The sequence below is a fragment of the Harpia harpyja genome, chromosome 6, assembly GCF_026419915.1.
Source record: "Harpia harpyja isolate bHarHar1 chromosome 6, bHarHar1 primary haplotype, whole genome shotgun sequence".
Classification (NCBI taxonomy): Eukaryota; Metazoa; Chordata; class Aves; order Accipitriformes; family Accipitridae; genus Harpia; species Harpia harpyja.
The window spans coordinates 28,784,165-28,799,343 of NC_068945.1; the positions used below are offsets into that span (position 1 = coordinate 28,784,165).

General features: G+C 38.2%; 1 protein-coding gene across 26 annotated transcripts in view; it reads left to right on the top strand.

Moving 5' to 3' along the window:
* Positions 1-15,179, top strand: part of TNRC6B (trinucleotide repeat containing adaptor 6B) — a 146,877-nt gene that overhangs the window by 104,877 nt on the left and 26,821 nt on the right. For 20 of the 26 annotated variants that reach the window (XM_052790756.1, XM_052790760.1, XM_052790766.1 and 17 more), the window contains 6 exons: positions 457-615; positions 3,976-4,154; positions 5,389-5,463; positions 6,778-6,823; positions 12,414-12,562; positions 13,743-13,913. In XM_052790756.1, coding sequence (XP_052646716.1) covers positions 457-615; positions 3,976-4,154; positions 5,389-5,463; positions 6,778-6,823; positions 12,414-12,562; positions 13,743-13,913 — 779 coding nt within the window. The remainder of the gene's footprint in view (positions 1-456; positions 616-3,975; positions 4,155-5,388; positions 5,464-6,777; positions 6,824-12,413; positions 12,563-13,742; positions 13,914-15,179) is intronic. The other 6 variants (XM_052790770.1, XM_052790780.1, XM_052790778.1 and 3 more) reach the window with 3 other exon arrangements.

Consider the following 15,179-nt stretch of genomic DNA (forward strand, 5'->3'; position numbering starts at 1 on the left):
AAAGCTACATAGCCTGCAAGTATATTAAGATGTTATTGTTATGTAATGTCTTTTCTGACTCAAACATGCTTTAAAGAATACTATTTTGTTTTAATATGTACTTCAAATATGTCCTTATTCTTTCTTCGGTATATGAAAACCCTGAGTTAGTCTGGTGCTTTTAATTAGTCACAAGAGTTCACCAGATAGGAGGACAGCATTAGATGTGGGGTTCATGTTTAACCTGGGAGAAGAATATTACTCATCATAGCATTCTCTTCCTTTTCATCCCTGGAGGTCAGTGCCTGCTCTAAGTTTGTTGTGAACAGTTGTCCATTCCGTTGCACCCTCGCTACTGAGAATCTAAAGTCCTCAACATAAAGCATGAAGCAGTAGATTAATGACGTGGTGCTGCACTGCAGTAAATAGTTCGTTGTCTAAATGGTCTGTAATGAAAACTCTTTCTCCTTTGTGCAGTCTGGAGCAAAAGCACTCCACCTGCTCCAGATAATGGTACGTCTGCCTGGGGTGAGCCAAATGAAACCAGTCCCGGGTGGGGTGAAGTAGATGATACAGGAGCATCGACAACAGGCTGGGGGAATGCACCTTCCAACGCCCCGAATGCCATGAAATCTAGTGAGTATAGGCCAGATACCAAGTTTCTTTGCAATGGTCCTGGAGATCTTTAGCGTTTAGCCTTTTGATGTAGGTCACCCATGGAGGAATTGTTATCTGAGGCGTAGAAGCAATGTTGAATGTCACGTAAGATTTTGATGGATGAGTGATTAAGCGCTTACAGATGACTGGAACTTTGTCTTTTAAGGTAATGAAAAATTTCTTAACTAAGCAATTAGTTAAGCTGTGGGCAGCTCCGATTTGTGATGTTTTGAAACATTAGAGCATCTGAGTGAGGAAATCTATCTTTTTCTCAAAATGTGTTTTCTTCTCTGGCTGCCCACTTGTTACTTAGCATATAAACTTATTACATGAGAAATCACTTTTCCTGATCATATCAAAAAAAGGAATGCACAGTACAGACAGATTTCACTGTGGAGGCCGTTACATGGTAATCTATGCTTTGGTAATGCAACTTGCCTTTAAATGGTTTTTATTATTATTGCGTGAGTGTGGAAAATTGTAACTGTTAAGAACTGAACTTTGTGGTTGAACCTAACTCGATGACTGTTTTCTGCATATTACCTGCCTATAGCTGTGTTCTTCATGAATGAGAAATCTGGAAATCTTTTAAAAATTTACTTTGAATTTAAGATTTTGCTGTATTAAGTGTTTTATTTTTGTGGAAATCATTCCTGCTGATGTAAGCTGTTTGTAGAATTCTTATTTCACTCTTTTTAAGGAGAATACAACAAACAAAAGCAATCACCTGCTGATACGACATAGCAATGCTATAGCCAAAGCCAATAACATTTGGATATGAAGTTTCCAGTAGGAAATACTGATAGTATGTGACTGTTACTAAACTTGAGTGATGACACATGCTGTAAAACTGTTTCCAGTTACATGTTGCTTTTGCAACATGTAATTGTTTGGAATGAAATGCTCTATACAGATTGTATGCTGTTGGGTCATTCTCCCTTCTTTCCACCCCAATTAATTAGTTTGGCCATTTATGAAACAAAACTGGGAAAAAAGCATTGCTTCCTTAGTATTAACATTATATCAACCTTTGGTGGATGGCTGTAGTGCTTCCTGTGCCTGCCACACAAACTTGGCACTTTTCAGGATGCTAGACTTTTTTTAGGTAGATCTCTTCTTTCATCTGTAAAAGGCCACCTAAATATGACTAAAATAAGAGCCTCTGAAATGCTCATCATCCATTGCAAGTTCTATGGATTTGTTAATACTTAAGATAGTCTTTAAACGCTATGCATGGTCACTTGCTCGTCCTAACTGGTGTGCATGTGTGACATAACCAGAGCTGCAGCAATGGGTACTATTTTGTACGTAAGTTGTCCCTGGCTCTAGAGAAGCAAATGTAGGGAGTTTCCCTGTGACAGCTGTTTCAGGTTGGGGTGTAGTAGGTCACCAGTGTTAAGAGCTGAGATCTTCATTCTCCTGTGTTCTGTGACTGCTTTCTCAACTCCTTTCTAATTGGCACCCAGAACGAATGAAGAAGAAAGCTACGTTATTCAGTGGAGTAAGGGGAGATATTTAATGGCTTGGATAAGTTGGAAGAAGAAATTGGGACAAAGAGCCTGCAAGGGCATAATTTATGGTTGAAGGTAAGGACAGGAAACAGAGATTAGCAATGATTGTAAAAGAAAACAAGAGTTTAGAGCCAAAGAAGGGAAGCATAGATCATTACCCACCTGTTTAAAAAACATGGATTTACATAGTTTTACTACTATTGCATAGGAATTCTCTGGCAGAAGTAGGAATAAATTCAGTTTTCTGTAACATCATTATTTTGTCTTTATCTTGAAAGTTTCCTTTGCTTACTAGAGCTATTTGTGCCTCCTCACTAAACAAATGCAGAAAATGACACAGGAGTCCTACAGACAAGTCATTTTTATACCCCTGTCCAGATTCACGTTCAAGAATCTCAGACCTGAGAGCTGCCAATGCAGAAAAATAATCTGTGGTCATGTAGTTAAAACCAGGATCATACTACTATATTTAAACACTGTGGCTGGAAATAAATTAATGCTGCAGGGACTACCCCATATATGACATTTCCAGATTAAGTTCTTGACTCTGCAGCCATAATCCTTAAGTGTAACCTTTTCTGTGTAAGTAGCATGATCAAAGGGTCAAGAGGTAGATTTTTGTGCTTGGACCAGTATGTTTCCTAAGCAGCCCTCAATTTTGGTATGCGAATATGCTTTAAAAAGTTATGTTTCCTGTTAAACATCTGAGTTGTTGTTATTTATGATGAATTTTCAGGTAGCTCTTAAACTGCCATGAAATGCTGCTGTACTTATTTTTGGCATGGTTGAGGTAGAGTTCCCCTTGATAGACTAATTACAATTCCTGACTTTTTTTGTACAGAGATTTTCTGCTATGGGTGTTAATATCCTTATCCCTGATTTCCACACTCAAACCCCAGACAACTGAAGAATTAGTTATGAAACAGGTGATGATGATGGAAACCTTCTTTTGAAGGATGAATGCTTAGGGAATAAGTATGCAGAATGAACAGTTACAGCAGGAAGGAGAACAGTTGGACAGCGGACAAGATGAGGATTTGGGCTCTTGTTGGCTTGTCAGTAGAGGTTAGAATTCTAAGTTGCCTGACAGCTGGTGCTAGGGAGTAACAGCAAGAAAAGAAACCAACAGGGAAGACTCCTTAGTCTGAACTGATATGATGAGATGGCTGTAGCTTTCTGGTAATGGCATCTGTACTTAAACAGTGCTGCTAATAAGTCTTTTTAGTGACATTAAGAACAGAAATGCAAGTCGAGGGGGTTTTTTCACATTAAACTACTTTTGGTGTTACATATACCAGAGCACAATGTCAGGTCCTCTCCTTCAGATTCTACTTAGTTGTTACTACTTAAAGTTCTTTGTTTCTGTAATTTTGTGAAGGAGTTTAGTGCAAGGGAAGTGTTAAGGTTTTGAAGGAAGAGAGGAAATAATTGATACACCACCTGAACCAGAGTCCTCAGTACCCTTGGTTTTTAAGTGTTCTTGAAGTCTTTCATTTACACTAGAAAATAATAGGTTGCCTTTTAAAGAAATCCAAATGCAGCTGTATCTTGTATAAGAGAAGATGCCCCTGTGGTTATTATATCTTTAATGGTTTGACATTGCTTTAAAATAGTTGCAAAACATGATATGCTAACATGCCACCAAACCTCTTGGTTTTGGAGATTCATGCACAAGTTTTTACAGCTGTTAGAGTGAAGAATATTTTTTTTTTTTTTTTTTTTTACTCCTTTGGGGTTATGATGATCTCGGCTAATCTTGCAGTGTCAAATCACCAGCTACGTGGTATTGTAGACTGCTTTTGAGCTTTTTTTTTTTCTTTTTCTGAAGGTACTAAATCTATGCAAGATGGCTGGGGAGAGAGTGATGGGCCAGTGACAGGAACTCGTCATTCCAGCTGGGAAGAGGAGGAGGAGGGAGGAGTCTGGAACACAGCAGGCTCTCAGGGAAGCAGTTCCTCCCACAACTCAACAAGCTGGGGGCAAGGAGGAAAGAAAACACAAATGAAGGTAAAATGCTTGAATGACTCATAACTACTGTGTTGTCTGAAAGCAGTACGACTGATATGTGAGAGCATTATAATAGTTCTTCTTTTAAAAAGGTATTACAGAATTCAACTAGAAAGGTGCCTGTTACAACAGTGTAAAAAATGTGAGGTTTCTGGATTTGTTTTAATGTTATTACACCTGTTGTGACTAATAAATCTGCCAGTAGGTGTCAAATTCTTTTGATATGTAAGCTGCAGAGCCATTGCTAAATGAAACTGAGCATATCCCAAGGCTATTGCTCTCCTCTTGTTGACACATCTTTCTGTGTTAGGCTGCTGCTGTTCTCCTTGCATAGCCTGCTGAAGTTCGGATTCCGCAGTCCCTTTGGCACATGCACTTCTTACTTCTACTGACTGTTGGATTTAGGTCTGACTTGTGTTTGTTGTTACTGACCTTTGGCCTCAAAGAGGAGCAAGAGCTTGGCTATAGTCCCGAGTAAATTGCTTTCTAAGGCTTGTTTGCATTAAAGTTCTCTAGTACAGTAACACTTGGAACTGTATTAATATTAGAAGGACTATGTTTTGTCTACTTCTAATCAAACAGGTAGGGCAAACTTAAAAGGCAAGTGCAGAGCAGCTTCACAGGATGTGGAAATACTGTTGTGACGTGGTATGGAGTTTTACAATTCCTATTTAGCTAGCAAAAATGATTCTCGTGAACTTTTTTCTCCGTTGTAGCTTTTTTATTTTAACTACCAAAGCAACTGTCCAAAAAAATTTTCTTTTCTATTGAACTGTGTTCAGTTTTGGTTTTGATCACCTGTAAATTACAGTAAGGCCAAATTGAGATCCAGGTCTGCACAGTGCCCATGCCCATGTAAGACAAACCCTACTAAAGGGAAGAAAGCCAAGGAAGAAATCTACCTCTGTACGTGGTAGATTAGAGAATGCATTAAACTGTAACAGAGGGAAAAATAAATAACATTCACAAAGCTTTCCAGATTCCAGAATCAAACTGAAGGTGTGATAAACATCTACACAGCAAGTGTTCATCCAGTTTGGTGTACCTAACAATGAACAATTCTGTGAGAGAGAAAAGAAGAAAATAGTATCTGGTAAATGTTTCTAATCATGCAAAAACTTAAAGTAATTTCTTGAGGAGATTAATACCAGGATTTTCATTCAACACTTGTGCATCTCAAGGATAAAACAAAATTTAAGAGGAAGTTGCTTAAAAATATTTTTTTTCTCTTCAGTGCGCATTAAAAGGAGGAAATAGTGATTCGTGGATGAACCCTTTATCCAAACAGTTTTCAAATATGGGCTTGCTAGTAAGTAAATTTTTTTAAATATAAAATCCAACTTTGTAAAAAAGTAGTAAGCTTTAAATAAGTCGAAAGATCAGCTGTTTCACAGTATGTAACTACTTATTTATCTGCATTTACTATGCTGGTATGTTGATTATAATACCGGTAATAGCTGAGTATTCAGCACTTCCTTGCTAGTCAGAATGGTTTCTCAGAAAAACCCAAAGTCTGCTTTGACTTTTCAGAGTTACTTTGACAGCTATTGTTCTGAGATTGCAATTTCCTTGCAAGTAATAGGATTTGGAGGTTTTGGTTTTGTTTTGGTTTTTTTGTTTGTTTTTCATAACTTGCTGTTTAGAGCACTCAAGGTAGAGGCCCCAGCTCCTGGCTGTAGCGTCAGACATCTGTGATTAGTCCAAGGCTATTCATTCTGAATCTGAGCCACCTATCAGAAAAGGAGTTCTACGGCCCTGTGTCTGTCTTGGCTATTTATATTTTAAATACTGCGCAGCAGGGCCTTTTTAGAACAAAAAGGGCTCATTATTAATCAGTACATAAAGATTGATTGGTAAAGTGAATAAATAAATGGCACATCATGGAGAGAAAAGATAGATCTGTGGGGAAGTAGCTTAAAAATAGTTACATAGAAAATGGTTTATAAGAACTTCTGATATGCTAATTTGTAAAATATTTTACAGAATATTTCGCCAACTGTTATCCTGTGAAGCAGGAACAGTATATGATGCAGGCTAGCGAAAGATAATAATGCAGAGGTTCTCTGAGAAGCTCAGGGCAGCACAAATTCACTGACATGACCAGGATTAGTTTGTAATGTCTGTTGGCTCACAAGTTCAAATTCAGTCTGCGAGACTGTAGATGCTTCTGAAAGCTATGGGAACACCCTGTCCCAGACTGCCAACTAAAGAATAACTTGGCAGCACATTTCAAGATTTGATGACTTGACAGGTCATGAGGATGAGCTATCATTTTGGCCACTATTTTCAGTGTTTCATCTCTCGACCACTGGAACATGAGGACAGAGGTTCATTTCACAGAGCAGCTGTCTATCCATCTTTCTCTGTCTGTCGTGTGTTTTCATGTGTCTGGTTTCATATGGGTAGACTTGCCACACACAGCATTAGGGGTGGAGGTGAGGTGTGTCCAGGGTAGTATCAGGAATCCTTGTGTTTGATTTTAGTTTAAAATAAAACTTTCATTGGCACAAGCATGTCCTTCCTTCATTCCATCTTTAACCATCAAGGGCTGCTTTCTAAAACATTCCTCAGTATTTCACAGGAGTCAGAACTGATTTTTTTTTTTTTTTTTTCCCTCCCCCAGAGTCAAACTGAGGACATTCCAGGCAGTAAGATGGACTTGTCTGTAGGTGCGTATAATTTAATTTAAATGCATTTGAAATACGAGATCATGTGTAGTATTTTTATGTGGATGGCATGCTGTGCTTTGGAAAGGTTTGATCTTTACTTTTAGGACTCCTTATAATAGAAGGATAGAGTTATAGCATCCACTATCTTGGCTGTAGGCTTTGAATAGTTACACAGCTGATGCTGGTATGCAAGATTGGGATGTATACCTGTACAGAACAGAGCTATAACTTGTGGAAGGGAGATCCTGTAAGACTGTTTTGATCCATGTAGTTTGTATTCATTGTTACTGTTTCAATAAAGTGAAGATCCCTTTTAATTTGGTGGAAGAGGAAGACTTTTTTAGCTCTTGGTAGTAGGACATCCCAATTACCACAGCTCCCTGGAGGTGATGTTAGAAGATATTCTCTTCCCTCACATTTATTTCTTCAATTGCTTGCCTCGGGCTATTACAAGTTACTGTTCAGTAGAACTAGATTTTTCACTCTTGATAGCCTCACCACAAATACTATACAGCTTAAGTGGAATGTGCTGTGTGGAAAACACTATCCTAAATGAGAGTTGGAATTGACCACTTGGATTAATCCCATTTAATCGCCTTTGAATTTGTCATTACTTTCCTCTCTGGCAAACTAAGTAGTGAACTCTCAGAATTTTTTTTGATCTTGAAATCAGTTTTAGTTTTGCATTCTGTTCTTCTCCAAATTGTCTCTGTATATTCACTATCATGGTACTGCAATAGAAATACCACAGGTTTCTGAAATCTGCCATTTGAGATGGTTTCCCTACAAGATAACTAAGGTGTATATTAAAAAAGGGATGATCCAAATCTGCTGTTCCGATTGTTTATTTTATTTGTTATCAAGTCTTTGAAGGCTTAGTAAGGCTAAAAACTTGTACAGGGTAGTCTTTCATACTTATAAAGGGGAAGAGGGTTTCGTTCCTGTTCTAGGGACTACTTCTGTTCAGTTTTTGATTCTTCAAAATCTACGGAAGCAGGAAGATCACCTCATACCCCTGGCTACAAAGACGGATCTTCTAGTCCACTTCGAGGACTCGAGGACATTGCTGCTGTACAAACCCAACAGTAATTTTGGAGAGAGATGTTAATCCTATTTTGATAACTGTCAGGAACGTCAAAGAGGCCTCAGATTCCTCCCAGTTACAATGTCAAAAGGAGAGGTCTGTAATTCTTATTCCAAAGGATGATATGTCAAAGTAGTAGCAGTATTCTCAGCTCTCATCTAGAACAGTGAATTGCCTGGGTAGATGAGGTATGCCCTGTGGGCTCCAGAGAAGTGTATGTTTAGTGGTTCTGTGTCTGGAAAGGGTCCCTGTATCAGTGCAAATCAAGTTTTTGTTATGAAGGTGTGGACACAATTGATTCTGAATCTCATGTGATGAGCACTGAGACCCACAGTATGGCTGTTATGCAGTAACCATTTTACCTGTTTCATGTTTAAAAATGTTCCGGTACCAAGCTGCTTATTTCCAGCTACTTGTGCATAATAGCAAAAGTTTCTACCTCAGCTGAGAGATGGATGCACACAGGCACAAAGTGCTGCTGAGAGGACAGAAAGGCCTTGGTAAGAAGAGGAGGGCTGGCTGGAGGAGGTGACTGACTTGGAATCAATGCTTATTCTGCTGGTGGTTCTAAATTTCCTGTGGGAGATTGTCAGTCAAATTAATTACTGATGATCCTGTGGTGGTATCTCTGAAGAACCACCTGTAACAGTGGTTCTGTGTCAGATCACAGCCTGAGATCTCTAGATCAACTAAAATTAGTGTTTACAAATCAAGTACAGTTAGTTTCAAAATATGTTCTGAAACTCGTTGTAATTTAGAATAGCATGGGGTCTGTAGCACAAGCTGGTCGTATCCGACGTCAAGGATAGAATCTATTTACTTCTGAGGTATTACCTGCCAGAGAAGTTACAGTGTTTGGGTCTATCACTGATTGTGTGCTAAGCATTAAATAATCTCACTTTCCAGTGTTATGTACATCCACAGTTTGGTGCACTGGCTCCTGTCTTTGTGGCAACTTCTGGTTTGTTTCATTGCCAGATTTTCTTTTCTCTTTTCTCTTTTTTTTTTTTTTTCTCCATCTAAACAGCACATAGTGACAGTAGGGAAGGATATAGTAGCAAAAGCTGTTTGTTCAACTCTCAGATAAATACCACCTTCGGGTTTATGTTTTTACATAAGCTGTTTTGCTCAGACTATATCTACTTATAAACTTTAAAAGTTGGACTTACTTATGAGGTAGGCTTGTTCTTCAACTGGTTTTCAGTCAGAAGTACAACATAGGAGCTTTTCCTAACTAGACTCACAACATGATATTTTCCCAGTTTATGAATAAATGCACATTAATCTCAGAGTTAATTCTGTGCTTGGACACCACACATATCAAAGAAAACTTTGGCTTTGGTATGCCTGCTGCACCTTGGCTCTGATCATCATGCATTGTAAAATAGGTCCAGTTGTCAGTAAGTAATTCTTACTACGTTGGTCTCGCTCTCCTTGTTTGAAAAATGTGTTGCTTTTATTGCAAGGTGCTGGAATACTCTTATTTACCGACCAAGACAGAAAAGAGGTGGATCAATAGCATGCTTGAAGCAGATCTACTTCCTTTTTTTTTTATTATTTTTCTATCAAATCCGTTCAACGGATAGTTTGTTTTACTTTGAAAATAGGATACAACCCTTTTTTCCATTGAATTCTCTCCTAGTATGTAAGTCTTGTGGCATGAAGTTTGCTGGAGTAAGTAGCTTGTCAAATTCGCTTAGTATTTTATCCTTTCCTTCCTTCTGTTTGACCACCACCTTTGTCTTTTTTGGGGATTTTTTTGGTTTTTTGTTTTTTTTTTTAATGGTTAGTTGCAACCTCTGCAGATCACTGAATTCTCAAGTCATCTGTAAAGACTGGGAAATTAATTTCCAGTTTCTATTGATTCAAATGCAATTCATGCAGCTGTCTATTGTAAATACATTACAAAGCCATAACCTGATTTAGCATGCAGGTGCAATACCTCAATATCTAAGCACATGTGCTTGCTCAGTAGGCTTGGGTGATGTAAATTTATGGCAAAGGTATAAAACCAGTATCTTTAAAATGTTTTCATTTTTGTGGTCAAGCAGAAAACATGTTTTAAATGTTTTTTTTTTCCATTTGGGTTACCCCACTGGATATATGTATTTTCACTGCATCGAGTCTCTTATTTGCAAACTTTTATGTAACTTTGCTCAACAGCAGTTTCTGTCCCCTATCTCCCAGTACAGGATCACATTATATAATTTGGTTTGTATAGAATTCAATTTTTTTTTTCTTTTAAGCTGTGTGCATGTGGTGGGGGAGATCTACTTAATAGGCTTTTTTCCCTCACTAGGGCATGAATGTCATCTTCCAAGCTCTTGTTTCATTTTGCATTTTTCATGGTGTTTCTCACAGCTGTTAATAGTGGGGAAAATCCAAGAACTGATGGAGTGTTTTCCTTTATGAAGATGGTTAGGCTTTTAACCTGTTCTACATTTCTGCATGTAGAGGATTTGGGGCTTCATATTTATTCATGCACAAGTATTCTTGCCTACTGCAGAGGGTAAAACTCAAAATTCTCAGATTTTAACGGTCATCTTGTACTATGTAAGGTAAAGCTAGTCTTCAGCCACCTGCATTATTTATAGCTTTCGGTGGCAAGTGCAAAAGACAGGCTCACGTGACTGGTTTCAAGGTTGCATTAGAATTTTCTGTGAATGGGATAAATGAATGCCATCATCTCTTAGCAAGGCCTTGTTTATGTTGAAGTTTAAGCAGCTGCCTCAGTACTAAGTGGCATGCATATCTATGCTTGAAACCTTTAAAGGTGCTACTTAATGCTCTACATGTTATTTAGCAAGCCTTTTTACAAGGCATCATTCAGTAATGTTTGAGTTGATTGGATCATCAAGATAACTGAAGAAACAAAAGGGTGTTTCTGTGGCTTAGTCATCTTGTGTTAGCATTGACCCGGTTTCATTTCAGATAGTGATGCAACTCTGTCTTGCTTTCAGTTTCTTTTCGAGCAACTAACGGACAAGGGCTTCCTGTCTAGAATTAAAGTACACAAGGCTTTTGGTAGTGCATTGCTGGCATTGTGTGTAGTGGTTAGGTGTAGGTATTGACAGGATTGAGATGTGCGTGACATTTGATGTGACTGCTTTTGCAGAGCCAGTTCTAGCTTTTTAGGATATGTTAGAAAGGGATGAGCTCATCCAGGTCAGTATGACTCCAGTTACAAGCCAAGATACGTAGGTGACTTGTCAAGTATTTTTGCAATAAATGATGTTAAAGGCATCTGAGAGGATGAAGCTGGATCAACTTCGAAAGTTGTGCCAGCAAGAAAAACCCATGTAATTAGTGGTTGATTTCATGGGTTCTTGGCAATAACATACCTATGAATATTAATAGTTTGTGATTGGACATTAGGAAGAGATGCTGGCTTTGAGAAGCTTTTTTGAGGAACAGATAAGTGTTTTGAAGGTATTGGAGAGATTAGCTGTCTGCTCTGTTTGATAAAGACTTAGTGTTTTGTCAGTGGTAGGGTAGGATATCTGTCACCAACTTCCTTTGGAAGAGTCATAGATTTTGGTTAACTGTGGTGACAGGTTTTTTAAACTGTTCTTGGTAAGGCCATCTGCTAAATTAAATTATTTAAAAATACCATTAAAGCTCATTTCTATCACATCATCTATATTTTAAAATGAAGATGCTTTCTATCTACCTCAATGTAACAATAATGCTATGACCAAAAAAAATTGTTCTTTGGCAGCAATTCAGTGTGTGAGGTAGAAAACTTCCTTCAGTCAGCACTTTGCTGATGATAAGCTTATAGAGAAAGATGATGTCTTGTTCACTGTGTATGTTACAGTTTGATCATCTGTTATTAACACCTCTTCCTCGTGTTCCACCAGATTACTCACTGAACAATGGCAGGAGATTGTAGAGGATGTTTGAAAAGTGTCTCTTAGTGGTTGTGTAATCATGGCATACAGGCTGAGAGAGATTGGTTGCCTGTCTGGAAGTTATGCTATACCAGATGATCTGTGGTGTTCAAGAGTTAAGTTCACATGAGTGTAGGAGAGTTGTGATCAAATTACGTGCATGGTTTTGCAGTTTTGAGAAATTCTTTCTCAATGCCAAACCCAGTAAAGGCTAAGTAGAATATATGGAGAAGTTAAATATGGTGTCTCTATAGATACTGAATACCAATAAATAACAGCGCGAGTTTTGGAGGAGATTGAGAATTATGTATAAATTAATATCATTAGTTGAACTAGGCTGATGTAGAAATGCATAGGTTTATATCTGTACATAAATTGTGAGAAATACTTTACATTAAACTCTCTAAATTAAATCGGCCTGTTCAGTCTTAAAAATGAAACTTCCTACTTTAATTTTTCAACACTTTTAATAGCAACTGTAGCTATGCTAAATTGTAAGACAGATCTAATTTATACCCTGATCTTAAAGATACTTTCTTTGGCTGTGAACCTGCTGTCATGAAACATGGTAGAGATTATTGGCACTAATTTTGTCGTCTTTCCTCTTTTTTAACAGGTGGTCTCCCAGATAAGAAGTTTGAGGTAGATAAACGAGCCATGAATCTCGGGGATTTTAATGACATGATGAGAAAGGATCGATCTGGGTTCCGTCCACCTAATTCCAAAGACATGGGAACCACAGATAGCGGGCCTTATTTTGAGAAGGTGAGAGAAATACCTTTAGATAAATTGGTATCAACCTCTATGTTCAAGGTTGCAGTTTTTACCCTACTCCTCCTGAAGTGCTAAAAATTCAGTAACCTTTGACAAACTCAATAATAAAAGGTGTGGGGGAGTTATGTTTGTAGAGTGAATGTGTATATAAAACAGAGGTGTCAGATGTGCATAGACAAACTAAATTATCTGGGGAGAATGAGGTGCTTTATTCTAGAACAGACTGCTCTTAATATGGACAGAAAGAAATTCCTTTGTTTTTCTTGGAAGGGTAAACTGCTGGTAGCAATGAAATTCATTATAGTTTCATCACAGTGATTCTTTCGGCTACTGACTACAGTCATCTACTGTAAAAAATTGGTTTAGATCTAAGTAAACATAAGTAATCACAGTCTTCCAAATTTTTTCTGCTTTCATGTCTGTCGTTTATTGGAAACACCCTTTCTAAATTCCACAACCCCTTATGCTGTATGTCCATGTACTGTAAGCTTCTGTATGACATCTGTTTCTCTGTGACATTTGTTTTATGTTATGGTAGTGTTTCTTTCTCATTCTTGCCTATTTTAAATAGAAGCTTTCACTGTTATTATCAAACATTAATTGCTTCACATTATGAATTGGAGAGTGTCCAGTAGATTCAGAATGCTTTGGGTTTTTTTTTTTTAATACAGTTTTATCACATGTAAAATGGAAAAGAAATTTGGTTTAAAAATTCAGAAGGTGTGTTACTGTCAATAAATTTTTTTAACTCCTCCATTTTGGTATAACAGGCCAAAAAACAGTTTTGTCAACTCCCTCTGGTGGCCTAATTAATAAATACCACTAGCAGAGCTAATGCATTCCTAACAAATTATGTTGGTAGGTGTGTGCTAACATTAGAAGTTCATTCAAGATTCGTTTGTTTCTGTAGTGGTAATAGCCACTGTCAGAAACAAACTTCATGAGAGTTCAAAATGTATTTTTAAAAAGAAACCCTTAGGAATTTATTGTTTATCTCCTTGGACCAAAGTCTTGATTGTCAAGTGATCATTTGAGTCAGAAGTTTTGTCCTTGTAATTGCTATTAGAAATTAACTTTGCTTCTTCCTAGTCACTCACCGTCCCTCTTTCTCTCCTCTTGCGTTCTGTTGCTTCACTAACCAACTCCTGCTGTTGGCTAACTGCTGCTTCAGCTGACTTTGCCTTTCTCCAATCAAGATGGGTGCCTTGGGGATGAGGCTCCCTGCTCTCCCTTCTCCCCTTCTCCCAGCTACAAGCTGTCTCCCTCTGGTTCCACACTATCCAACGTCGGCCTTGGGGCAATCGGCTCAGGGCTCAGTCCCCAAAACTTCGCTGCTAGACAAGTAAGCAGGCCACCTTATAAGATGCATTGTTATAAGGCTGCAACCTGGGCTTAATCCTGGTTAGTTGGTTGCTTGCATTTGTTTTCCTACTAAATAAATATTGTTAATGGAAATTTCAGCTATATCAGGCCATTGAGAATCAATCCACTTTGGTTCCTATCATCAAAATGTTTTCCATCTGTTTTTGTTGGCCTCTTACTTCCTGAATCAGTGCAGCAGCAGATAGATGTGCTTTTCAGAAGTCATGAAGTTAGTGGCAACCTTTATATTTTAATTGCTGTTTTAAAACCCAGTTAGAGGCTATTGATTTGCCCCACCACCCCCCGACACCGAATTTTTCCAGATTCCACCCAGTGACCTTGTATGTAGAAATATGCCTTTAAAAAATTGCAGTCATTTTGCATTGTGCCTGTTCCCTTCCCCTGCCCCACAGCCCAAAGAAAGGATTGATTTAGCAGCCTGTAAAAACTCTTGAAGTAGCAATATTTTTGTTCTGTATACAGGGGAATGGTGGGGAAGAAAAGAAGTGGTTAGCTGCAGTTTAGAAGAATTTCTGGCTATTATGTTTCGCATTATGCTAGAAGAAAGTGTTGCAGGAATACTAGGAAATGAAAGAATAGAACCTAAGTATTGCAACTGGACTAGCCTATGTAGTCACATGCCTAACATGATGGTGTTTATTTGTGTTGTCTTTCTGTTTCTATGTGACACAATCAGTGTTGAACATAAGATTAAGTCCAAAACTTGCAGACATGTTCTTGGATTCGGTGTGCAGAACTCTGAGCTTTAGGGAGGGCTGAAAGTGTAGCTGCAGCTTCAGGCCCCTCAAAAATTTTTGTGTAGTTGACCCCAGTCAGTTCTTTCCAGAATAAAAACTGTTTTGTCTCTTGGGGTTTTTTGTTTATCCTCCTACATGCTTAGTATGACATCCCGAGTTGCTTCCGAAAGAGAACGTACATTAAGGAAGTGAAATGTGATGCAGGTGAATGAGGTAATCCATAATGCTGCCAGTATAGAAGCAGGATGAGAGACTTCTGTTGTAGCGAAAGGATGGTGGAGGATGCACAGCATTATGGTAGAAGGGAGGCAAAGTTTATGAAATCTTGGTATATAACGGAAGGAAAGGTTTTGGAGAAGGCCTGCACCATCTCAGTTTGAAAAAATGATTATGTTGGGTACAGCAGTGCCAGCATGGAGAGGGAGAACAGAGAATGATGGATGAGGGATGGAAAATGTACTGTTTAGAACGCCAGGTGTCTGAGGATC